General features: G+C 43.3%; 1 protein-coding gene across 5 annotated transcripts in view; it reads right to left on the bottom strand.

The window, feature by feature from the left end:
* LOC120314633 (solute carrier family 2, facilitated glucose transporter member 11-like) overlaps positions 1-19,353 on the bottom strand; it is a 61,602-nt gene extending 42,249 nt beyond the window's left edge. The window contains exons 1-5 of one of the 5 annotated variants that reach the window (XM_039357925.1): positions 19,215-19,353; positions 2,704-2,802; positions 2,318-2,478; positions 600-724; positions 183-312 (exon numbers count right to left, since the gene is read on the bottom strand). In XM_039357925.1, the coding sequence (XP_039213859.1) occupies positions 183-312; positions 600-724; positions 2,318-2,478; positions 2,704-2,802; positions 19,215-19,238 (539 nt within the window). In that variant the 5' untranslated portion in view covers positions 19,239-19,353. Of the gene's footprint in view, positions 1-182; positions 313-599; positions 725-2,317; positions 2,479-2,545; positions 2,803-2,884; positions 3,050-19,214 lie in introns of those variants that run through there. The other 4 variants (XM_039357922.1, XM_039357926.1, XM_039357927.1 and 1 more) reach the window with 4 other exon arrangements.
* Between the last annotated feature and the right edge of the window lie 4,332 nt (positions 19,354-23,685).

Here is a 23,685-nt window from a genome sequence, read left to right as displayed (position 1 = left end):
CAACAATTATTAAGATAATGAATAATCCAGTTCATGTCATAATATTTTCACATCTTCAGGTTTAATGCTCCAGTTTCAACTGAAATGAAAAATTGTGAAATTGAAGCTTAAATTAAATGTTTACTTCAGACATCTGGTGATTTAAATGGCTTTCACTGAGTGTGTTTTGGAAAGGGACTTACCCAAGACCAATGATTTGTCCTGCAACTTTGCCGAGTGTCAGAAAAACGGCGACTGTGGCATTTGTAAATCCCCGCAACTTCTTTGGTGAAATCTCTCCCACATATTGAGGATGTATATTGAAAGAAAACCCTTCAGAAAGGAAAAGGATGGCAAAGAAGAGTATTGAAAATTGGCTAGCATGTCATCTAAGAGGTCATGTCATTAAAACCATCTTACATTGCAGAGAGGCATTACTGAGTTATGGGCAATTGAGCAAGAAGGATTACAATGACACCAAATGAATCAGAAGGGAAGAAAGAGAGAGGGAGCGGCCTGTGTCAAGAAGGACGCTGAGTTAACCACTCTTGAATCAGTCTCTCCTCTAAAATATTGTATCACAGCAGAATTTTGCCCATATACCAATCCCATATAGCTACCAATGCCAATCCCATATAGAAGGCGTCCAAGGAGGATCATCTCAAAAGATTTGGCCATCTTGCTGAACCCCATGAATAGGGCAGCGGTCAGCATGATCAGGTTGGTGAGCATCTGGCACTTCTTTCTGCAACAGAAGGGGGGGATGTGAGAGACAGGCATTTTCAGAGTTTTCCCAGCAAAGCACAACATTGAATTGTTTTCGGTTTCTATTGAAATATGAACTTTTATAATTTTCAGAGCAATTCGTCAGGGCAGCACACTGTATCCATGCAAGGGAATGTGCTTGCCTTAAGTACAGCTGACTCCTGCACTCCCAAATGAAGGAGGAGAATGCTGACCACCAGCAAAGGAAAAACAGTGCTATTCAAGTTCTGTTTCGATTTAATCAAAACCAAGTCTTTCCCTAGGAAGCTGTTGAAGAGCAGGATGGAGGGGCAAGATGGAAGAATAATCGATGTCACCATATACAGGTAGTCTTGGGTTAATGACCGTAACTGGGACTCGATTTTCTATCACTGAGCAATGTAGTCATAAAATGCAATGGCAATCCCAGCACCCCCCCTTACCATTATTAAGTGAGGATCGAGTGGTTAAGTGAGGATCTCCTGACAACTTCCTGCTGGCTTGCAATGAGCAAGGTCAGTGGGGAAGCTGGCAGGAAGAGGCAGATCCCAGGTAGCTCAGAAGCAGATGGGGGGAAGGCTGCTGCCAGGTGCAAGAGAGGGTATGAGGGCTGGCAAGGTGTCATCTGAGTGGTTTGAGGCTTGGGGTGGCTGCTGCAGGGTACAGGAGGGAGCTTGAGGAGGGGCCAGTGAGGAGAGGCAGCCTGAGTGCTGCTGGGGCGGTGGGAGGCTGCTGCAGAGGGAGGGGGAAATTGAGTGACTTGTGAAATGTGAGTGCTGGGGGCTGTAACTGTTCTAAGTACGAGCCAGTTGCCAAGCACCCTGTGTGGCTGCTGGGGAGGCCAGAATTTTGAGGACCCCTTGTAAGTACCACTCATGCAGCAGTATCGTAACTTTGGTGGCTGAATAAATGGTTGTTAATCAAGGAGGGTTCAGATGCACAGAGTCCTGACTGAAAATAACAAATGAGCCCCAAATCTCCATTACTAAGCAAGATACTCACTAAGTGAGTTGCACCTCATTTTACAACCTTGTTCTGCCATAGCTGTTTAGTGAATCACCATAGTTGTTCAATAAATCATGCAGTCATTAAGCAAATCTGGCTTCCCCCATTGACTTTCCTTGTTGGAAGCCAGCTGGGAAGGTTACAAACGGTGGTCACGTGACCCCGGGACATGCAGCCAACATAAATACCTGCCAGTTGCCAAAGTTTTGATCCTGCGACCATGGGAATACTGCAACAGTTGTAAGTGTGAAAACCAGTTATAAGTCACTTTTTTCAGGGTAACTTGGAATGGTCACTAAAATGTCTGTAAGCCGAGGACTATCTGTAATCTCAGGTTTACAGAAGGACAAGAAGGAAAATCAAGAGAGATTGAAGGCCCTGGAAATATTTAACATCAAGGAAGGAGTATTGCAGGGCAGCACTGTGACCACCATCTTGACTTTTAGTTTTACCGTACCATGTGAACACCCTGAATAGGGCGCCAAATGGCTACAACCAAGGTACAGTTTCAAACATTTTGAATATTTGGTACTTGGAGATAAGAAGTAAGGGCTACACTGTACACAGATCTAACTAGAGAAGAAGTTACTTTCTATATTTTGTGGTGAGGTATCCACAACAGATACTCCCTACGAGTCCTCCAATCCCGTAACTGGATACTATGAAGGACCACAACAAGATAACATTCTCTTGAGGCAGTGGTGAGCCATGTCGTTCCAGCCAGGTCTCATTAATGAATTTTTTAATATGCTGTGGATAAAGAAAATGCATTCATTTTATAGTTAATAAGTTTCTTCACTTTTTCACATGAGTTTACCTCTCAGCCACCCCAGCACAAAGCCCCAGCCATGCCACCACTCTGGGCATCCCAGGTCCTGGAACTCCCGGATGAGCGGCCTTCTCTGCCCCTGGCTGAAGCGCCAATGTTTGGACTGAAGAAAAAGCCCATAGAAAGGAAGGGGCACTATCACTTACCTTGGAAGGATAGTTTATTACAGAAATGTGAAACCCATAAGGGAAGCTGCCCCCTATTCCCAGCACGAGGATCATTTGGAATAGTCCCCGGTATTGAATCTGGAAAGAGAAAACACATTAAGGGAACACCAGTTTCCTACCAAAGCTGCATCCTCAAAGTCACCTCCTCCCTTTCTCACACCTGTGCACACAACTCAAGAGAGGGGAAGGACATCCATAAGGCTGGATTGCAGCATAGAATAATGTGCAGCTTCTCTGAGCAACTCTTCCTTTAGGGGGTCCCCAGGGGAAGGTGCCAAGTCAGCTGCCTCCCCCCCAATCAGACTGAATCTCCTTACAACCTCTGTCCAGCTGGAGAGTTCTCAGGCCTTCCACCAATGAAATCTCCCCTCTGGAACAAAAAGAAAAGTGTTCTGGGATCTTCCCACTGAGAGCTCAGAAATACAGAACTGAACCATCACAAGCCAATGTCAAAGTTCCGGCTGAAAAGCCCAACAAAGCAAAACACCAGAGACATGGCGGTCTCTAATGTAAACTATATTAGGCATATCACACCGGCAAGTTAAAAGGAATACCAGCACTGGCAATATGGCGGGAAACAGATAATTAAAAGTGTAAAACTTTCCCTCCCCTCTGTGACAGTTCAGGTCACATTGTCCAATTAATCTTCCAGCAATTGTTATGGGAAGAAATTTCGGTTCGGAAAACATCTCCTCAGTGGCTTCAGCTCTCATGCTGATAAGAAACACCTGTGAATCCCAAGCTCTTCCCTCTCCCCCCCTTAACTGTAGGCAAGCTAGAAGCACAACAGCAGTCCTAAAGACAGTAAATTTTGTAGCTTGACAGGCTGGCCCCCTAGAAAGGAGGGGGAACCTGGAAAACAAAAGGAATACACATCATTGCTTATTAATCCTTCCTTTGTACTGGTCCCGGCTTCTGGGGGTACTTAGCATGGGATCATTTTATCAAACAATCTGCTCTTACATGCTGGACTTTTACCCATCTAGCTTCTGACATCAGATAACCCTCCCACTGGATTAAGTACTGAAATTTCTCTTTGTGGATTCTAGAATCGAGGATTTGCTTAACCTCATAATGCGTTTCCCCTTCTACCATTATTGAAACTGGGGCTGCCTCCCCCACTGGTCTCATTGTGGATCCCCTGTATGGCTTCAGCAAACTGCAATGGAATACTGGGTGCACTTTTCTCAACAATCTTAGTTGTTTTAGCTCTACTGTCACTGGGTTAATGATTTTATGAAGGAGAATTTTGGCCCTAACTTCTTGCAATTTTGTCTCAACTTAAGATACTTAGTAGACAGATACACTTTATCTCCTACATAGAATGTTTCCTGGGGAGCCCATTTTTTATCTGCTTTCCCCCCCTGGTTTTCGGCTGCCTTAAAACTGTCTTAGCATCGCTCCAGACCCATTGGAACGAACCCACCCAGTCACTTAGGGTGCTCAAGGAGGGGGGCTTCTGTGGGCACTCTACTATTGGCACAAATTCCACCCTGGTGGCTAACTTAAATGGGGTGAAACTGACGCTGCTGTGTACTGCATTGTTATATATTACCTCTGCAAAAGGCAAAAGCTCTACCCAGTTTGTTTGCTGGTAGTTGACATAGCAACACAAGTACTGCTCTTCTATTGCATTAGCACATTCTGCAGATCCATTCGTACTCAGATGGAAAGCAGAACTGAGCCCCTGGGAGGACCCAACCATCCTTACAAACTCCCTCCAGAAGTTAGCAGTGAACTGGACCCCACAATCTGAAATGATGTGCTTAGGTGTTCCATGTAGCTGGTAGATGTGTTGCAAAAACATCTTCACTAGCTTCTGGGCTGAGGGGAGTCCAGCACATGTGATGAAGGGGGCTTGCTTGGAAAACAAATCTACCATAGTCCAGATCATGGTGCTTCCCCAACTCTCCGGTAGCTCCACTACAAAGTCCATAGCTATTTCCTCCCAGGGTCTGGTCAGATCAACCTCAACGATCTGGGCTGCTGCTCACAATTTCTCCTTCCCCTTCTTTGGAGGCTTCTTTGGCTTTGAGGGTGCAATGGGAGCCATCCGGGATTGGTACTGGGCACATCACTGCCCTGTTGCCTTCCTGGCCACAGTGAAAGCACATGAGGGAGATGCAACCAGATGACACTGCCACTGGCTGCTTTCTTCCCAAGGCATGCTTCTCTTGTCTTTTCTTTGGTCATGGTCCGAAACCCCCATGGCCCTTGTACACCAGGAAGTCTAGCTCCACAATAGTGACCAACTGGTACCAATCACTGAGCTGGTTTGGGATCTCTCAGGCCAGGTACCAATGAAACAGGTCATGGCTCAGTCTCTCTCAGAAGTATTGAGTCAAGAGCTGCTCTGGCTAGTGCCTCAACTTCCTAGCAAACTTCCTGAAGTCTCTGATGTACTCAACCATGGGTCTATTCCCTGTCTGACATTGTGGACCTCTGCCTCCACTCATCGGGTTTGTGTGTGGTCCCCAAATTGGGCTCTGAGACTACAGAGAAACATGTTCAGGTCTGCCAGCTCAGGGGCACCTTCACTGTGGAGATCTGTCATCCATTCCACTGCCTCTCCTTTAAGGTTGGCCGCCACAACATCCATTCAGACCTCGTTGTCAGGGTAATCCTCTCCATGCTGGTCAAAATGGGTCCAGACTTGGTTGAGGAAGAAGGCCAACTTCTAGGGCAGTGGTGGCAAACCTATGGTATGCATGCCAGAGGCGGCACTCAGAGCCCTGTGGGCATGCGCACCATCGCCCCAGCCCCACCTCCCCCCATAGCCCCATCAGCAGTCCCCCGTGAGGAGTCACCCCCCCGAGCACACCCCACATGGAGCAGCATAGCCAAGGACATGGCAGCTGGGCAGCAGGGACAAGACTCCGCCCTCGCACCCTATTATGCACAGTTGATGCTGCAGGGTGCAGGCAGAAGGCATGGCTACCATGGTGCTGCTGGGCCACCTGGGCAATCTGCGGCAGGCTGTGAAGGTAGTAGGTGGCCCTGCAGGCAGGGGGCGGGTGGGCTGGGACAGGGGTGGGCAGAGCAGGGGTGGAGCTGGGACAGGATGGCAGCAGGGCCAGTTTTTGGGCACTCAGTCTCTAAAAGGTTCACCATCACTGTTCTAGGGGTTCCTGTCAATAGTAGCCCTCAGTTGCAGAGTTGGAGGTGGCCTTGGCGCGGGCCAGGGTCTTGACATCCAAACCCCGTGTCAATGCTGCTAACATCTGAAGTTCTTGCTTGACAATATATGAAGATACAGACATTTTCTATTTAACCTGTGTATTACTTTTAGAGTTAAAATTAGATAGTGCTGGAAGGGAGAGGGGAAGAATGTACTTGGGGACTAGTTAGCCATAACAATATTTCAGTAGGGTATTTTTCAAGGTTAGTTGTAATAAGAGGAGATAATGGGAAGGAAAGTTCACACTTCAAACTAATTGGAGAATGTGATTAATGACTGTTAAATGAAGGAGTGAGTTATGCTTTGTTACGGTGTGTTGGGGGAGGAGAATTCAGATTTTGGCTTCTCTATGTAAGTGCCAAAACTATGTTGCAATTAAAAGATTCTTTAAGGTAAACAATGCTTCAAAGTTCTTTGAAGAGCTTCTTCTTTCGGAACCATGACATCAAACCAAAATCCACAAACTTTTCAAACCATTAGGGGTCCCGGGCCCCAGTCGCTGTTCCTAAACTAAAGGAATAGACTGACAAAGATTCAGGGAAGATCTCATCATGGAAGAAGAAAAATTGCCTGAGGCCAGCACCCCGGCAGCCGCAGCTTTCCCATGGGGAGGGAGCGACAGCAGCAGCAGCTTCCCCGTGGGGGGGGGGGAGCGACAGCCAGCAAGCCGGTGGAGAAGGGATTCTTGCAGATCTCCCAGCTGGGAGCAAGACCAAAGCAATTAGGAGAGCTGATTTGGTCGTCAGACTGGGATAAGCCCAGCAAATGCTCCAGACGCTTCAAAACAGCCCTGTTGCCCTCCAAAACTTCGAAAGCAGATGAGCTGGAGCCACAACAAAGGGATTCTTACATATTGCATCCCCCACACCCATGGAGAGCTGCCAGGCTGTCTGAAGACTCTGGTGAGTGGAAATACCCATCTGTAACTCGTAGTGGGTCAATAGAATATTTGGCAGAAAGATTTGAAGAACTAGAAGTGAGAGGTGGAGAGCAGCTCCTGTTGAGAGAGGCCTCCAACCCCTCCCTCGCAGATCAAACAGCCTTCCAGACCCTGGGGTCCTCTGTCAGGGCCTCCAGCCCCACACACAGAGAGAGAACTCTAGCCTGGGCCCCTGAAAGCAATGGGGAATTTGGCAGCCTCCACAGATGGGCGGTCAGCCACCTCTGAGCTTACATCAACTAATAGAGGCCTTGCAACAGCTTGGGGTGCTGCAGAAGCCAGGAGAGCAACAGCTGGTGGGCCTGCAAATGAGGGAGGGCCAGCAACAACCCCCACTCATCCAGCAACCATTGAGGGGCCTGCAGCAGCAGAGGGTGCCACCAGCCCCTGCAGTCCAACAGCAGAGAAGTCCACTGCAACCCCCACTTGCACAGCCACCATTGAGAAGCCTACAGCAGCAGGGGGCACCACCAGCCCCCACTGGCCAACAACAGAGAAGACAGCAGCAGCCCCTGCCCAGGCAGCAACCTTTGGAAAACCTCCAGCAAATTGAGAGGCCAGTATTACCGGTATTGCAACCACAGCAGGGTGGATGGTCGCAGCCCCCGAATGTGCAACCCCTGGGCATGCAGCAACAGCCAGGGTGGGGCCGGCTGCAACTGGGGGTGCCACATCGACAGTGGAGGGCTCAGCAGCTGTTGGATCAGCAGCCAGGATGGGGCCAACAGCAACTGGAGGGGGCATGAGCTCAGTGGGGAGCCCAGCAGCTGTTGCACCAGCAGCCAGGGTGGGGCCAGCAGCAACAGCCAAAGTGGGGGCCGCAACAGCCTGTAATTGCACCACCCTTCAGAGCAAACTTTGATGGGGACCCAGAAAGCTGATTTTTTTTTCTCAACCAAGTACGCTCTCATTTGAACAGCTGGGCCTATCTCTACCCAGACCCGGGGGCCATGGTCAATGTGATTGCATCCAGCCTAGAGGGAGAAGCATCCGAATGACTGAACAATTTATATAATGAGCAAGCCCCCAAACTAGAGGACCCTCACCTCTTCCTCCTAGGGCTGAGAAAAAGATTTGAGGATCTATCCATTGGCCTCAAAGCAGGAGAACAAATCTAAAAATAAAACAAGCCAGCAGACCTGCCCTGAAGTATGTGCAAGAGTTCCACAAGATAGCAGGTTGAATAGAGGGGTGGCCTGAGCAATCCCTAATCCACCACTTCATTGAGGGGTTAGACCACCTCTCTCAGGCCTGCATCTATCGAGCAGTACCTGATCAGCTGCAAGAGTGGTACCAGACAGCGGTGAAACTAGACGTTCAGCTCACTCGCTATAAGAAGCCTCACCCACCTGAAACCGAGCCAAAACCAGAGCGACCCAGACGACAACCACCTCCCTGGAAACCTCCAATGGCTACGACTGCTGAAAGACCCAGGCCACCTGCAGGCCCGCCCATCATATGCTTCCAATGCGGACAGCAGGGACATCGAGCAGTGAACTGCCCAGTTCCCTATCCCAACAGCAGAGCAGACCTGCAGCAAGGAAGAAACCTGATCAGCAGCCAACGAGAGAAAAATCCAAGTGGATCACAGAGGAACTGATTGCCCAAGTCACATCCCCCACACAGGAGGACGCCGGGACTAAGGCTGGATCCACTCCCACTCTATGCTCTTTTGACAGTGACAACGAAGGAGAGAATGACCCGATGGTAAGTCGACACATCCCACCTTTTTCACTGCCTGCAAAAGTAATAAAGCACAGGCAGATTTAAAAGTGCTAGTTGATTCTGGATGCTCCTGATGTATTATTAGCTTGCCCTTTGCCATAAACGTGGGTATACGAGCAAAATTGCTCTCCAAGCCCATGAGGTTTGAGCAAGCCAATGGCTCCCTCATGGGAGGGACTCTTGTCATGGAATTAACTGAGCCCCTATGCCTAGAAATAGGTGAGCACTGGGAGTTTATTCGCTTCCTGGTGGCTCCAAAAATGACTGAGGCGGTGATCCTAGGGCTAGCCTGGTTAGACAAATGGAAGCCATTTATCTGGTGGGAGAAAGGAATGAGAACTGTACCTATAGGGCCTAATCCTTCTGCTGATTCAACCGACGTTGCGGGACACCTTAGGCCACCCAATGAATGAGCGCACATGGCTGCCTCACCGCCACCAGGCGAACCACTCATCCCCAGTGAATACCGGGACCTGGCGGAGGCATTTAGTGAAAAAGAATGTGATGCCCTGCCCCCTCATAGACCAAATGACTGCTCTATCAAATTGGTGCCAGAAGCCAAACTCCCATGACCAAGAATGTATGCTATGTTTCCCCTCAAAATGGAGGAGATACAGTGATACGTGAACAAAAACCTAGCGAGGGGGTTCATTGAACAGGCCAAATCTACTGTGGGAGACCCTGTGTTGTTCAAAGAGAAAAAAGATGGGTCTCTTCGTCTCTGCGTAGATTATAAGGGTCTCAACGCTGTGAATGTAGAAAACAAATACTCCCTCCCCCCTCCTAAAGGACTTATTAACCCATCTGCTAAGGGGAGTGTCTTCATTAAATTAGACCTGAGAGAGGCATATTACTGGGTGAGAATAAATTGCATTCAACTGTCCTATGGGGAGCTAACAATTCGGACTTCCTGTGGTGTTGCTGCATCGATGAGGCTTTTTTCTTAGCCTCCTGTCTTGGAAATGTGTAAAAGCTGGCAAGACAACGACGACCAGCTGTTTTGTGGCTTGGAACCTTCCTCCCGGGCAAAGGGAGGAAGGTAAGTATTTCCAGATAGAAATTGAACTCCTCTATTCTCCCAAAGCTTTTTTTGGGGGGGAGATGAAGGGTGAAGTTATTTCGGACTCTGGATAGTCTCTGCATTGCAGGAAGCCTTTGTTCTCCGGGAACAAAGCCAGACGCAGCCTCCACATCTGCTGCTTAAAGAGAATTGTGAGTAACTTTTAAAGCAGACAGAGTTGTCCAGGATTGATTTGTGATTCTGAATTTCTACTTTAACTCAAGAAAGAATTAATATCTTCTCTAGTTAATTATGTTAACAAAGGGAGTGAAAGGAAAAAATGGCCGAGGAATCGCTGCGGAGGAATTTTGCTTCTTTGTCTAAGAACTTTCACTTTTACTTGGCAACAAAGTTGCTAAAATAATTGACTCTGCTTTTTTTTAATGGGGGAATTGTTTTTATTATTCCTCTAATTCGTCTTGTTATAAGAATTGGCTTTTTTCTTTTCTTTATTCTTCATTTCTTTTTTTTTTCTTTTTTTTCTTTTTCTTTTTTTTTTAAAAATGGCTTCAAAACATCCTGCAATTTCTTCTTTGCCTAAAGTTTCAATTTCCTCTCCAGTAACACAGATTACACAGCAATCTAAGCCACCACCACTACCACCTTCCCCACTTCCAGCATTTACACTTAAAGATATACAGAATGTGGTTCAGGACTCTTTGGAAAAAGCTGTAGAAAAGATCTGAGACAGAAGAGCTTTTGGAGGAGAAAAATCATGAGATGAGGGAAGATATTCTGTTGGCTCTTAAGGGGCTTGCTGCCCATGTAGAAAGGCTGGATGGTAGAGTGGATGAGGTGGTTGGAAATGTTGAAAGATTGGAAGGAAGAATTGAAAGAGTTGAAAATAATGTGGATGCAGCACAGAATGAAATTGTAATGTCACAATATAGAGACATGGAGTTTGCTTTGAGAATAAGAGGGTTGAAGGAGAATGTGGAAAAGAATTTGAAAGAAGAGATTGCTGCAGAACTGGCATCCATTTTAGGATGTGGAATTGAAGAAATGTTGAGAGATATTGAAAAAATCTTTAGAGTTAATTCGTGGATTGTGAAGCAGAGAAATTTACCAAGAGATGTGGTTATCTATTTTTCTAGAAGATCACTTTGTAATGAAATTATACAAGCCTTTTATAACCAAAGATTTCAAATTGCAGCTCAAGATGTCATAATTTTAAAAGAAATACCTCCCAAAATTCTTAGAAGAAGAAAGGATTTTGCTTTTTTTGGCTGAGGAGCTCAAGAAGCGGCAAATTCAATTCAGATGGGATGTACCTATTGGCATAGTGGTGAACTATGTTGGAACACGTTATAGATTAAATACAATTTTAAAAGCAAGAGATTTTTTTTTGTTTCTGTGCTGAAAGCAGGTGCACCACCGTCTCCAAGATCTAGAAGAAATGAAAGTAAGTTTGAAGGACAGTTAGCTGCAGGAGCTAGGTCACCAACAGGAGAAGAGTTGTTGGTTGAATCTATGCAACAGTGTTTGGAGATAAGAGAAGACCCAAGAGAACAGAAAATGACTCGTGCAGCTCATAAACATAGAGAAAAAGAACAACAAAAGGTAGATTCTGGTGTTACAACACAGATGGCTACCTCTGAGCCAGTGGGAGGAACAAGACTGAAGAAGTCTTCAACTGCAGATTTAGATGCAGTGTTCCAAAGGCTTCAAGCCATGAGACATGGCAAAGTTTCTGACATGGAATGTTAACGGCTTGAATTCACCACAGAAAAAAAAGAAAGTATTTTACTATTTGAAACAACATAAGAATGATGTTATATGTTTGCAAGAGACTCATATTAACTTAACAAATAAGAATATCCTATCTCTTGAGGGATGGGATTTATTATATGGATGGCACGCATATTTAATTTATGATAAAAAAGTGGATCAGGTTTTTAAATCCCATATTTTGAGAAGTGCCTTGCTGCGTGTCTGGAAAAAGTATTACTATAGGTTAAATTATAAAATCCCAATTTGGGGGGTTCCAGGACACGTGATAGAGGGAGTATCTAGGGGAGTAAATTTGGATAAGATTTCTTATAAGGAATTACTTAGTTTGGTTGGGCAGCATTGGCAATTAAAGCCTTTAACTGAGTTGAAGCAAGAAAATATTGTATATTCTTGGTTTCATTATAATCAATTGTTATTGAGGTGGAACATAGATAAAAAGGTTGGTATTATTTTAGAGGATGTGAATTTGGTAAAACAGATTAAAGATCAAAGTCGATTTCATATAAAAAGAATTTATAATGCTTTAATAGAATTGGACTCTGAAATGGAGTTAGTTAAAGATTGTATGATTAAATGGGTGCAAAATATCCAAGAGCCAATTTTATTGGATACATGGGAGACATCTAATTTGGGTTAGAAATGTAAAATTTACTCAAGCACAAAATTTAAGAGAAAATTTTTATAAAATGTTTTATAGATGGCATTTGGATCCCCAAAAGTTGTCCCGCATGAATCTGAAATTACAGCCCAAATGTTGGAGACGTGGAAATTTAGATGCAACTTATTTTCATATTTGGTGGACTTGTAAAGATATTAAAGCTTTTTGGATTAAGATTTGGTGGAATATTCAAAAGATTTTTAGGAAAAAGATAAAGTTTACTCTGCAATTATTTTTGTTGGGTATTATTGTAGATTTGGATGTTAAAGAAACTAATTTGATGTTGAACTTCATAACTGCTGCAAGATTATTGGTGGGGAAATATTGGAAGAAAAACTTATTGCCTACTTTGGAAGAATGTATACTTAAAGTGTCTAATTTAGCAGAAATGGTGAAAATCTCCGCTTATTTGAAGGATCATTCACAAGAAAGATATATTATGGTTTGGAGAAGATGGATTGATTATATTCAGAAGAAGTATGAAACTGAAAAGTATTATCTTGCTTTTGAATAGATTTTAGATAATTATTAATAGTATTAATGGTATTATTTTTGTCTTAATTTGTTAATATTTGTTTTGAGAAGGAGTTAAAGTGTATTATGGTTTTGATTGATAGTTTAGTTGGTTTATGTTAGCTAGAGTATGTTTGTTTATTTGTTACCCTGTAATCAGCTCTGGAAAGTGGGGGAGGGGGGGAGGTGATGGGTGGGTTTATATTGTAATTTGTAAAACTTTTAATTAAAAAAAAACAATTCAAAGTCATGCCATTTGGACTACAGGGGGCCCCAGCCGTATTCATGCAGTTGATTAATGAGGTCCTACATGATCACTTGTACAAAGGGGTTTTGGTGTATCTTGATGATATCCTGATGTACAGCACAAATATGACTGATCACATAAAGCTGGTGAGAGGTGTTAAAGAAACTATTGAATGCCAAGCTTTATGCCAAATTGTCGAAATGTGAATTTCACCAGACCCGATTAGATTATCTTGGCTACAGAATTTCCAACGAGGGCATTGAAATGGATCCAGCCAAGGTGAAAGCTATAATCGAATGGCAGCCCCCCAAAACTCTCAAACAGCTCCAGAGCTTTCTAGGTTTTGCCAACTTCTATCGTCAATTCATTCCCTCTTTTGCCGAGATTGCCCTACCCCTTATGGAACTACTCAAAACAGGTAAAAGACGAGGGAAGCCGTGACCTGGCCAACCACTAGCATGGACAATGAGCTGTCAAACAGCTTTTGAGAATTTAAAGAGACTATTTGCTGCTGAACTGGTCCTAAAGCACCCCTGCCCAGGGAAGCCCTTTGTAATTCCAGCCAATGCCAGCGATGTGGCAGTTGGAGCTGTGTTACTACAAAAGAACAAAAGTGGGGTCCTGCAACCCTGCGCTTACACCTCTAAGAAATTTACTGAAAGCGAGCGGAGATGGGCAATCTGGGAGAAAGAGGCCTTCGCGATCAGGTGGGCGCTATTAAACTGGCAACACAGTCTAGAAGGGAGCAAGGTGCCTTTTGAAGTATGGACAGATCACAAAAACCTAGAGGCACTGAAAACTCCCCGCAAATTGTCCCCAAAGCAAGTGCAATGGGCACAGTACTTTAACCGCTTCAACTTCACTCTAAAGTACATACCAGGAGGAAAAAAACTTCCTAGCTGATGCGCTATCGAGATTGCCCCAGTACAAAAGTGAACGCAAAGAGGTTAATGAGGCAATTATCTCCAGTCCACAAACTGCCACTCAACTCATGTCTCACAGAATCCCTAATCCTGATGACCCTGGGGTAAAGAAAATAAAACAAGAGCTCCTCACCAATCAATGGTTCAAAGATAATCAAACCTCCCTAACGTTGCAGAGATGGCTTGGCCTACAAAGGGGGAAAACCATATTTGCCTGAAGCCCCCCAACTTAATGCTTTCAAACACAGCCATGATGTAAAACAGGCTGGACACTTTGGATGTGGTAAACTATGTAAAAAGTTGTACTGTATGTGCCACAATGAAAAGAATCCCAGGGAGAACCCAGGCAGACCTTTCTCAACCATGGGAAGAAATAGCTATGGACTTTATAGTAGACCTACCTGAAAGTAGAGGAAATACTGTCATCTGGACTGTGATAGACCTGTTCTCGAAGGAGGCTCATTTCATTGCCTGCAAAGGACTCCCATCTGCCCAACGACTGACCAAATTGTTCCTGAACCATATCTACCAGCTGCATGGCACCCCTAAGTGAATAGTTTCAGACAGGGGGGTGCTCCATCTTAAGGCCTCCCCCTAAGAAGGCACCCGGGCCCCTTGTAGTAGTGGGACAGACCCACTATGAAGTGAAACGTATTCTTGACTCTAGAATTTTTAAAGGGAAATTGCAGTACCTAGTACAATGGAAGAGGTACTTGCTTTCTGAAGCTACTTGGGTGAAATCTAGCAATGTGAAGGCTGACCGACTCATCAAAAAGTTTCATGAAAAAAACCCCAACAAACCAAGAAATAATCCCTGACATATGCTTTTGTTCATATACAGGACCTTTCCTTTTTGTAAGAGGGGCCAGATGTCAACACTGCTAATATTGAATATTCTTGCTTTGACAAAATATGTAGAACTGTCTGGTACTTTTAGAGTTAACTCAGATGAGAATGGGAGGGGGAGAAAGAATGTGTAGAGAGAGAGTAATTGCGTGAACTTCAGAAGGAAGTGAACCTTTGCTCCCCAGGCTGGTTGGAGAATGTGACTCATGACAGCAAAAGAGGGAGGGAAAATGCTAGCAAAATAACTTATCTGGAGTGGAGATTTCAGATCTTGGCATCAATCCATGATGGGCTGACAATCTGTTACACTGTAATAAAGGCTTTTTAGGATAAACAATGCCTGGAAGTTCTTTGAAGTGTTTCATTAGTCGAAACTCTGACATCATGCCAAGATCCACAAACTTTCCAAACCATTTAGGGGTCCCGTGCCCCAGTCACTGTTTCTAAACTAAAGGAATTTGCTGACAAAGATTTGGGGAATATCTCATAATGGAAGAAGAAAGATTGCTTGAGGCCAGCACCCCGGTGGCAGCAGCTTTTTTTGGGGGGGGGGAGCGACAGCCGGCAAGCTGGGGGAGAAAGAATTCTGGCAGATCTCCCAGCTGGGAGTAAAGACTTCAGAAGCAGAATGGTGGAGAGCTAATGAATTGCCTGCCACTCACATTTTGGGTGAGTCACTGGAAAGATTTCAAAACCCAGAGGTGAAAAGCAGAAATCAATTCCTGCAGAGAGGAGCCTACAGCCCGTCCATTGCAGATCAGAAAGCCTTTCAGATCCTGTCTTCCCCTGCTAGGGACTCCAACCCTGAAGAGAGAGGGAATCCCAATCTGAGGCCTCTGCAGCAATGGGGAGATTGGGTTCCCCAGCAGGTAGATGATTAGCAATCTCTGAGTTTGCCACAGCTAATAGAGGCCTTGCATATTTTGTCAAAGCAAGAATATTCAATATTAGCAGCATTGACAGGTATTTTTCAAGGTTAGTTGTAATAAGGAGATAACGGGAGGGAAAGTTCACACTTCAAACTAATTGGAGAATGTGATTAATGACTGTTAAATGAAGGAGTGAGTTATGCTTTGTTAAGGTATGTTGGGGGAGGAGAATTCAGATTTTGAGTTCTCTATGTAGGTGCTGAAGCTATGTTGTAATTAAGAGACACCCCGCTGTATGGGTACATCCATGGATAAGCCCAGACCTAGGGGCCAGCGGTGGTTGCCAGTTGTTCCCACAGGTTGAGGAGCAGGTTTTGGTGGTGGGTTGCAGGCTCCCAGTCCCAGACTGGGACTGGGCTGTGGGGACACTCCCAGTTGCAGGCTAGCTGCTCCTCCAGCCACTGTGGCTCCTGCTACTGCTCAGTGCTGGGATGGCCGGTGTCGGTGCTGAGATCTGAGCCCCCTTGGGATATAGGATCCAGTCATGGGACTGGCTCCCTTCTTCGGACCTCCAAGTTGCTGAACCTCTGCCTCAGTTGCTCCACTGATTGGCTGCCACACAACGGCAAATAGTGCTCTCTTGATGCTGGCCATTACAAGGCTCTTCACTCCCACCATTCCAGTTCTCTGCCCCATTCAGGCCAAGGGTAGCACAGCAGGAATTTGGCTTCAGCAGCTTTTTGCAGCCCCTCTCATCACTTCTCCAGTTTGGGTGGGTTGAACACTACTGCTCCACCCGTCCACTCTGGGACTGGGGTTGGCTTCCTTTCATTCAACTCACTCCTTGGGGTGTGTTGAGGCTGGTGGGGCTATTGGCTCCAGTTGGGGTCCTGCTGATCAATCCAACCCGCCTCCAGTCAGCTGCTCTATTTCAGGCATCTTCTCCTGAGTCTTCACTACTCCTCTGGAGGCTACCAGAAGGGCGTAGGGGCTCAGGACCCCTTAATGGAATTGAAGTTGAAAAGAGAGCTAACTTAATGTCAAAGTTTGGCTGAAAAGCCCAACAAAGCAAAACACCAGAGACACTGCGGTCTCTAATGTAAACTTTATTAGGCATATCACACCCGCAAGTTAAAAGGAATGCCAGCACTGGCAATATGGTGGGAAACAGATAATTCAAAGAGTAAACTTTCCCTCCATCTCTGACAGTTCAGGTCACATTGTCCAATTAATTTTCCATCAATTGTTATGGGAAGAAACTTCGGTTGGCCAAAACATCTCCTCAGTGCTTCAGCTCTCATGCTGGTAGGGAGCACCTGTGGATCCCAAGCTCTTCCTTCTTCCCTCCATTAACTGTAGGCAAGTTAGAAGCACTCAGGCGGTCCTAAACACAGTAAATTTTGTAGCTTGACACCTGAAATATAACGGGCAACTGCAGACATGGTAGGAGAACAGTTGTGTTACTCTAGGGCAGGATTTTTCAACCTTTTCACAGATTGTACCGCTTTTAGGATATGACAATATTCGACTATCAACAGTGCTTAGCAAGGTGTCAAAAACTTGATGACTAAAAAAGGGGGGTTGGGCTTTACTGGTTAGATTCATTTGTTGTTATAGAAATGGCTAATTTATAATATTATAGAAAAGTAAAAAGTTGAGGGTCAATGTTAATGTTTCCTTCTTTTTCTTTTTCTTTTCTTTTCTTTTTCCCTTCTCCCCCTCAGTTTTTCCTTTTTCTCTCACCCTTCGCTCGCAACCCCCCACTTTTTGCTTGAGAAAGCCTCCCCCCTCTCTCATTCACTCACACTTTGCTCACGAAAGCTTCTCTCTCGCTCTCATTCACACATATTTTGCTTGCAAAAGCTTCTCTCTCACTCTCTCATTCACACACACTTTACTTGCAAAAGCTACTCTCTCACTCTCATTCACATACACTTTGCTCACAAAAGCTTCTCTCTCACTAATTCACACACACTTTGCTCGCAAAAGCTTCTCTCTCGCACTTTCCTCACCACTTTGCTAACAAAAGCTTCTTCTCTTCTCTCTCTTTCTCTGTGTGTTTTTTTCCTCTCTCCCTGTCCGGCCAAAACCTGCTCCTTTTATAGCTCTCTCTGCCCTCCTCCGTTTCTCTTCTAATCCACTGGAAACTCCAATCAGCATGTAGCTGCGCATGCAGATCCTGGGGCTTCTGTTGAGCCCCGCAGCTCCAGCTGATCTCTCCAGGCCTGTGCGGCACCACTTTAGTTCATTCCTCTCCCCTGCTACACTTGTCTAGGAGGGTCGCGTACCACCTGCCAGGTGCTAAAGCCCTGCTCTAGGGGTATGCAGATAGATAGGGTATGAAGGAAATAGAAAACATCTTTGCAGTACAACCTATTTGATTAAAAGGCATAGCCTTTTGTGAGCTACAGAGCTCATAAAGCTTATGCCTTTTTAAAGCAAGATGGTTGATATCTTTTTGACAATGTAGTTGCTCTTCTGATGTAGAATGTAGGACAGCACATTGTAAGGCTAGGAATTTGGCAAGGAAAACCAATGAAGTGACTCCTCATGGGTTATCACAGAAGTCCTTAGGAAGAAAGGGGAGTATAAACTTCTCCTAAAGCACAAGAAAAGAACTGTCATTTGCTCCTACTGCCATCTAGTCTAAGGATACAACCTTATTCTGGAAAGTGGTAAACATCAACTGGTGTGACGACAAGAGCTTTCTAAACGCTAGAGTGTCCAAAGAAGAATCCCACTTCTGCTAATTCTCCAATTAATGTACATCTTAGGGATGTAATACCCTGGTCCTTGCAACACAGGCATAGTGTTCTCAATATGCAAAAAATTATAAACCAATTATAATGTCAGGGGCAATATTTATGAAAAACATCTAGACAATAAACTAGAGGACCGGCTCATTGATAATCATGTGCTTGCAGAGTCCCAGGCAGGGTTACTCCACAGTTAACCCTGATTTTATATTGCATCATTTCATAAATAACATGACAATGGAAAACTATTTTCTTTGTGACTAATTCATGCAGCTTTTGATGCTATTAATAGGAACAAGCTGTAGATTAAGTTAGATGGTTGAATTTGAAAAAAAAGTAATTGATTTTAATCATGACATTATATACAAATAATCACATTCAGATTAAATTTATACCTGACAGAGGACTTCAAGATTTGTAATGGGGTAAAAAAGGAGGTGTGCTTATCCTTCTCCTATTAATGATATTGCGTTGCTTGCCTTTTAATCAAACATGTTAGGATGCTACAAGACTCCTCCTGATTAATAAGTAGCTAGGTAACTGTAATTGTGCACATAAGGGATGTTTTAATAGAAACTCTGTATTAAACTAATAAACTAATTTACCTCTTGACAGACATGTTGTAGAATTGGATACTCAGAACACAAAGCCATAATGTTTCAGCACAGTAAGGAGCCCCATGGCTGAATCCCACTTCCTGTCTTTTAAAGTACCCTCCCTGACATCCCAAGCCTTCTCCCCAACTCCAGCTGGCAATCAGCAGCATCCTCTCCCTGTGCTGCTTTCATAGCACCCCCCCCCCTTTCTGGGAAATTGGGGCTGAGCTTCCAAAAAGTGGTAGGCATTTGGAGAGAGAATGCCTCCCTCAGGTAGCCGAGTATTTCTGGTAATTCCCTTCACAAGTCCTAAGAAAGGTGGGCTATAAACTGAACAAACAAGCAAGGAGGACTCCCAGTGAGGTTTGCCATCCGGAGTTTTCCTCTCTCCATGTGTGGGGTGTGGAGTTTGGGGTGTGGGGGTAAATGCAGATAGCCCAGTACTCACCAGATCCGAGAGGAAGCTAGCCATCTCTTAGCTAAGGAGTGAACAGGAACTAATTTCCTGTAACTGGAAGGCACGTGGGCTGCTTTTCAAAGAGATCTCTTACTGCAGAAATTAGCAGTTGGCCCCATTTAATTGTTAAACTTTGTCATGCAAGTTTCCAATTAATCTATTAATTTTGCTTTCTCTGCAAAGTTGGAGCTTTTGGGTTAAATAAATAACCCAGCAGTAGATACAATGACCAATTAAAGGATCAGAAACTGCCTAACACCCACAGACCTGGGAAATATTTACCCTTTGCTGTCATTAGGTTATATAAATTTTCCCTCGCTTCACTGAGTCCTGAAAATCATGTGAGATGGTTATAAATATGAAACTTTCTGCTAGCAGTTGATTAGAGTTGACCAGATGAATTCACTTTCTTGGACCAAAATAATGTAATGTTAGTGACGTTTACTTGAATCCATATTTCTTTATCGAGGAGCTCTTTTTAATGAATCACTGATCACAGCAGGCAACATTTAAGCAATTGCTTAAAAAGGCTGGAGCATGTGATCCAACCCCATCCTGACACAGAGACATTCTGCAACCACTCTTCCCTACTCCTCTTCTTTGAACAAATGTCTGGCTTGCATCAGCACAACTTCTGTGATCTGGATGGCATCTGCACTTCTCTTGATCATTGTATGGAGCTGTTGGCATCTCTCTAACTCCCTCAGATCGGGGGTCATTTCTAGGAGGTCAGCATCCAAGAAGAGATCCATGCCCACATAAAGCTGAACCTCGCTGTGCTTGGTGAGCATCACAGGGATTTGTTCATATCTCCGATACACGATGCTCTAGTACAGATTCATTAGTTTCTATGCTCATAAATGAGTGTCCCAACAGTTCAGTTAAACAATATCTGGTTCAAGAGAATTGGTGAATCACTGTGATAAAACATAGCAACTATACACATATTTTTAATTTAATTTTTTTTTTTAAAAAATGTTTTACTGATTTTTTGCAATAACAATCCTTAGTGCCTGGTGTATAGTGCGTTGTCTTGGTTCATATTTTTTTTAGAAAAAACACACAAGCAATAGTTAATTAACAGTCAATAATAATTAATTTGTATACTTCCATAATTAGTATATTGATTAATAGTATATTTCTTTGATCTTCTCTTCTCCCAATAGTATTCTCCTTCAATCTTAAGCAAATATAATTTTTAATATTTTCAATGCATAAATGATTAAATATAAACATTTTCTTCCATGTTTATACCAACAATAATAACGTCCATATGTGACTTTTTTTTCCTTATCTGTAAGACACTAAGAAAAAGACACAGGCATGTCTTGAGCAGAGGTTTGAAGCTGCAGGACACAGCTTGATAAACTCTGAGTTTATTGCTTCTTATATACTTGTTACATACATAGGCTTTACCATTAAATGCTGACATTTTACATTCATAAGTTTAACCATTAGATGCTGACATAAGGTTTCTTCATTGGAAAGTTCCTTCATATAAGCAACTATTTTCTAGTAACACACTAGAAGACCAGGTAAAGAACAAATACAGTAGATCAAAAGGAGAAAGAACTGACAAAGGCAGGAAGAGATAGGAAGTAACTTAAGCATATTATCTATTTAGGTAGGTGAGGCATTAAGTCAAAAGAGGATGACCTTCTGGCTGCTTCATTGGGACAAAGGGTATCAAAAGGTTATGAGGTTTGTGTGTGTGTGGGGGAAAGCACGGCAGTTTGCTGCGTGTGCATTTTTCCCCACACTTATCAATGTGTTATTTTTATAAAAATCATCATTGGTTCACCATATATCCTATTTTCATAAATCTTGTTTAAGCTTAATTTCTCCTTAATATTCGAACAATTCTTATCAGTTATAATTTTCTCAGTATTTAACATCTAAATATGCAAATTTTCCATTTAAATACATCATCCCAATGTTTTCATATTTCATATGTTATAAAAATAGTATACTGCTTAAATGTTTTATAGATGGCACCTTGATCCACAAAAAATGTCTCTTATGTATCCTGACTTACAGCCTAAATGTTGGAGATGTGGTTGCCTGGACGCCACTTATTATCATATTTCGTGGTTGTGTAAAAATATAAAAGCTTTTTGGATTAAGATATGGTGGAATATTCAAAGAATTTTTAGAAAGAGGGTAAAATTTACTCCACAATTGTTTTTGTTAGGTATTGTTACTGATTGTGATGCTAAGGAGGTTATATTGATGTTGAACTTGATTACAGCCGCAAGGCTGTTAGTAGGGCAATATTGGAAGAAGGAATCTTTGCCTACCTTGCAAGAGTGGCTTTTTAAAGTTTCCTGTCTGGCGGAAATGGCAAAGATTTCGGCTTTCTTAAAGGAGCAATCGCAAGAGAAATTTTTTGCCGTATGGGAAAAATGGATAAATTTCACACAATACAAATTGGATATAAAAAAATACCATTTAGCCTTTTTATAACTTGTATATAAACTTTGATATTTTATAGATTGTATTTTTTCTCTTTTTTCTTTTTTTATCTCTTTTCTTCTTTCTTTTTTCTTCTTTTTAAGCACTTTTACAAATATGTGAAATATAAACCGATTAGAAAAGATGTTATAGGTAAATGTCATGATAGATAAGCAGTATACTATTTTTTTTATTGAAAATTTTTAGAAGTTTTTACAAAAAACAAAAAAGACAACAACAACAAAAAAACAACCCTCACCCAACCCCTCCCAAACCACCCCCTCCATCCCCCCGAGCTTCCCAGAGCTGAATATAGGCTTAATTAAAATTTTAAAAATCCTAAAAAAAAGTTAAACAACTTATAAAATAATTAACAATAAGATATATATAACAAAAAAACATAGGCACTTTTTAATGCCTTGTTTAAAGAGATTTTCATCTTCTCTGAGCAGACCCACATTACGAACTATCTTCCATCTATCAGCTATTTGTCTATACTGAAACCATGAATATATAATATTTTCATGTGCTAAATCTTCCAAAGATTTTAACTGCCAATTTTTACCATCCCCACAGAGTACAGAGTTCATTTCCTCAAGAAATGAATTGGAAATGAAATGAAATGAACCCCCTTCTGCACTGGAAGCTAATCTAATACTCTTCCTATTCCTATTCCTATTCCTATTCCTATTCCTATTCCTATTCCTATTCTATTCTATTCTATTCTATTCTATTCTATTCTATTCTATTCTATTCTATTCTATTCTATTCTATTCTATTCTATTCTATTCCAGTTCTAGGATTTCCTTAAAAGTGGGATTAAATACACCTGTGGCAAGAAGATTATAAACCACTCTATCCAGATGATGGTGATGATGGAGGTGCCCTCTGGTGCTGTACTAGAGGGGAAATTCCAGGACCTTCTCAGTTTCAGATGATGTGTGTAGAAGTGAAGGTCAACATGGCATCCTGTGCCAGGGATTCTGAATGACTTCTCTTCCTTCTTCTTAAAAGACATGCTACAATGCTGCCAGAGCCATCTAGGCCCTTGTGTGGTGTATAAAATGGTGCAATATTGTCAAGAATACAAAGATATTTATTTTTTTAAGGATCCTGTCATCACAAAAGAACCATAATGTGATGACTTCTTAGGGATGGAGAGGCCATTGTGATTCCTGCTTCTGGAGGGTCATCTAAAGGGACCTTCAAAAGCTGCAGGTTGGACCATGCGACTCTGAGATTTGAGAGTCCAACTTTGTCATAGTTTGGTACACAATTCATGGTCTTTGGTCAGCTTGGCTTCTAAGATAGGAATTTGGTTTTTCTTAAAATTAAGTTTATCAAACTCTTCTCGGATTTCTAAGATGGATTTTTTCTTTGTCTCAGGCAGGAAGAAGTAAATAATAAATCCTGAAGTGTAAAGGCTCCCCATGAAGATGAGAAAGGAGAAATGACGGAAGTTTTCCTGGGGGTGGAAAAAAAATGCCCAACTATTTAGGATAACAAAGCAAGCACTTCTTAGTGGAACAGAGGCTGTCTCTTGTGCAAATTCCCAATGCATATTCCTAACTGGTTTTTAAATATCAAGCCCTGGGTTAGCTGTATTGCCAGCTTTGCATCATTCGGTAAGCCCGCTTCAGCCAGCCACAAGATGTTGGCAGTTGATTCCCCCAACTTTCCTGCAGATAATGCAGATTGGAGGGGGAGGGAATAAATCCACATGGACCAAAATCACCTACCACCATCAATGAAAACATCATTTCGATCACAAAGATTCTAACCCAGCTCAGGGTCCCACTAATTGCACAGGCAGATGCTCTGGAATCTGGACGACTAATCAAAGATTTCCATCCTGACAGAGACTGTGGCACCAGCTATGGTGAAAGCAGAGGAGAGTTTGTTACCATCACCACAACTCTGTGGATGCTCCATCACTGGAGGTTTTCAAGAAGAGATTGGACACCCATTTGTCTGGAATGGTGTAAAGTCTCCTGCTTGAGCAGCAGGTTGG

The sequence above is a fragment of the Crotalus tigris genome, unplaced genomic scaffold (genome assembly GCF_016545835.1).
Source record: "Crotalus tigris isolate CLP2741 ecotype Arizona unplaced genomic scaffold, ASM1654583v1 scf7180000018965.556698, whole genome shotgun sequence".
Lineage (NCBI taxonomy): Eukaryota > Metazoa > Chordata > Lepidosauria > Squamata > Viperidae > Crotalus > Crotalus tigris.
This window is presented reverse-complemented; position numbering and strand designations above follow the sequence as displayed.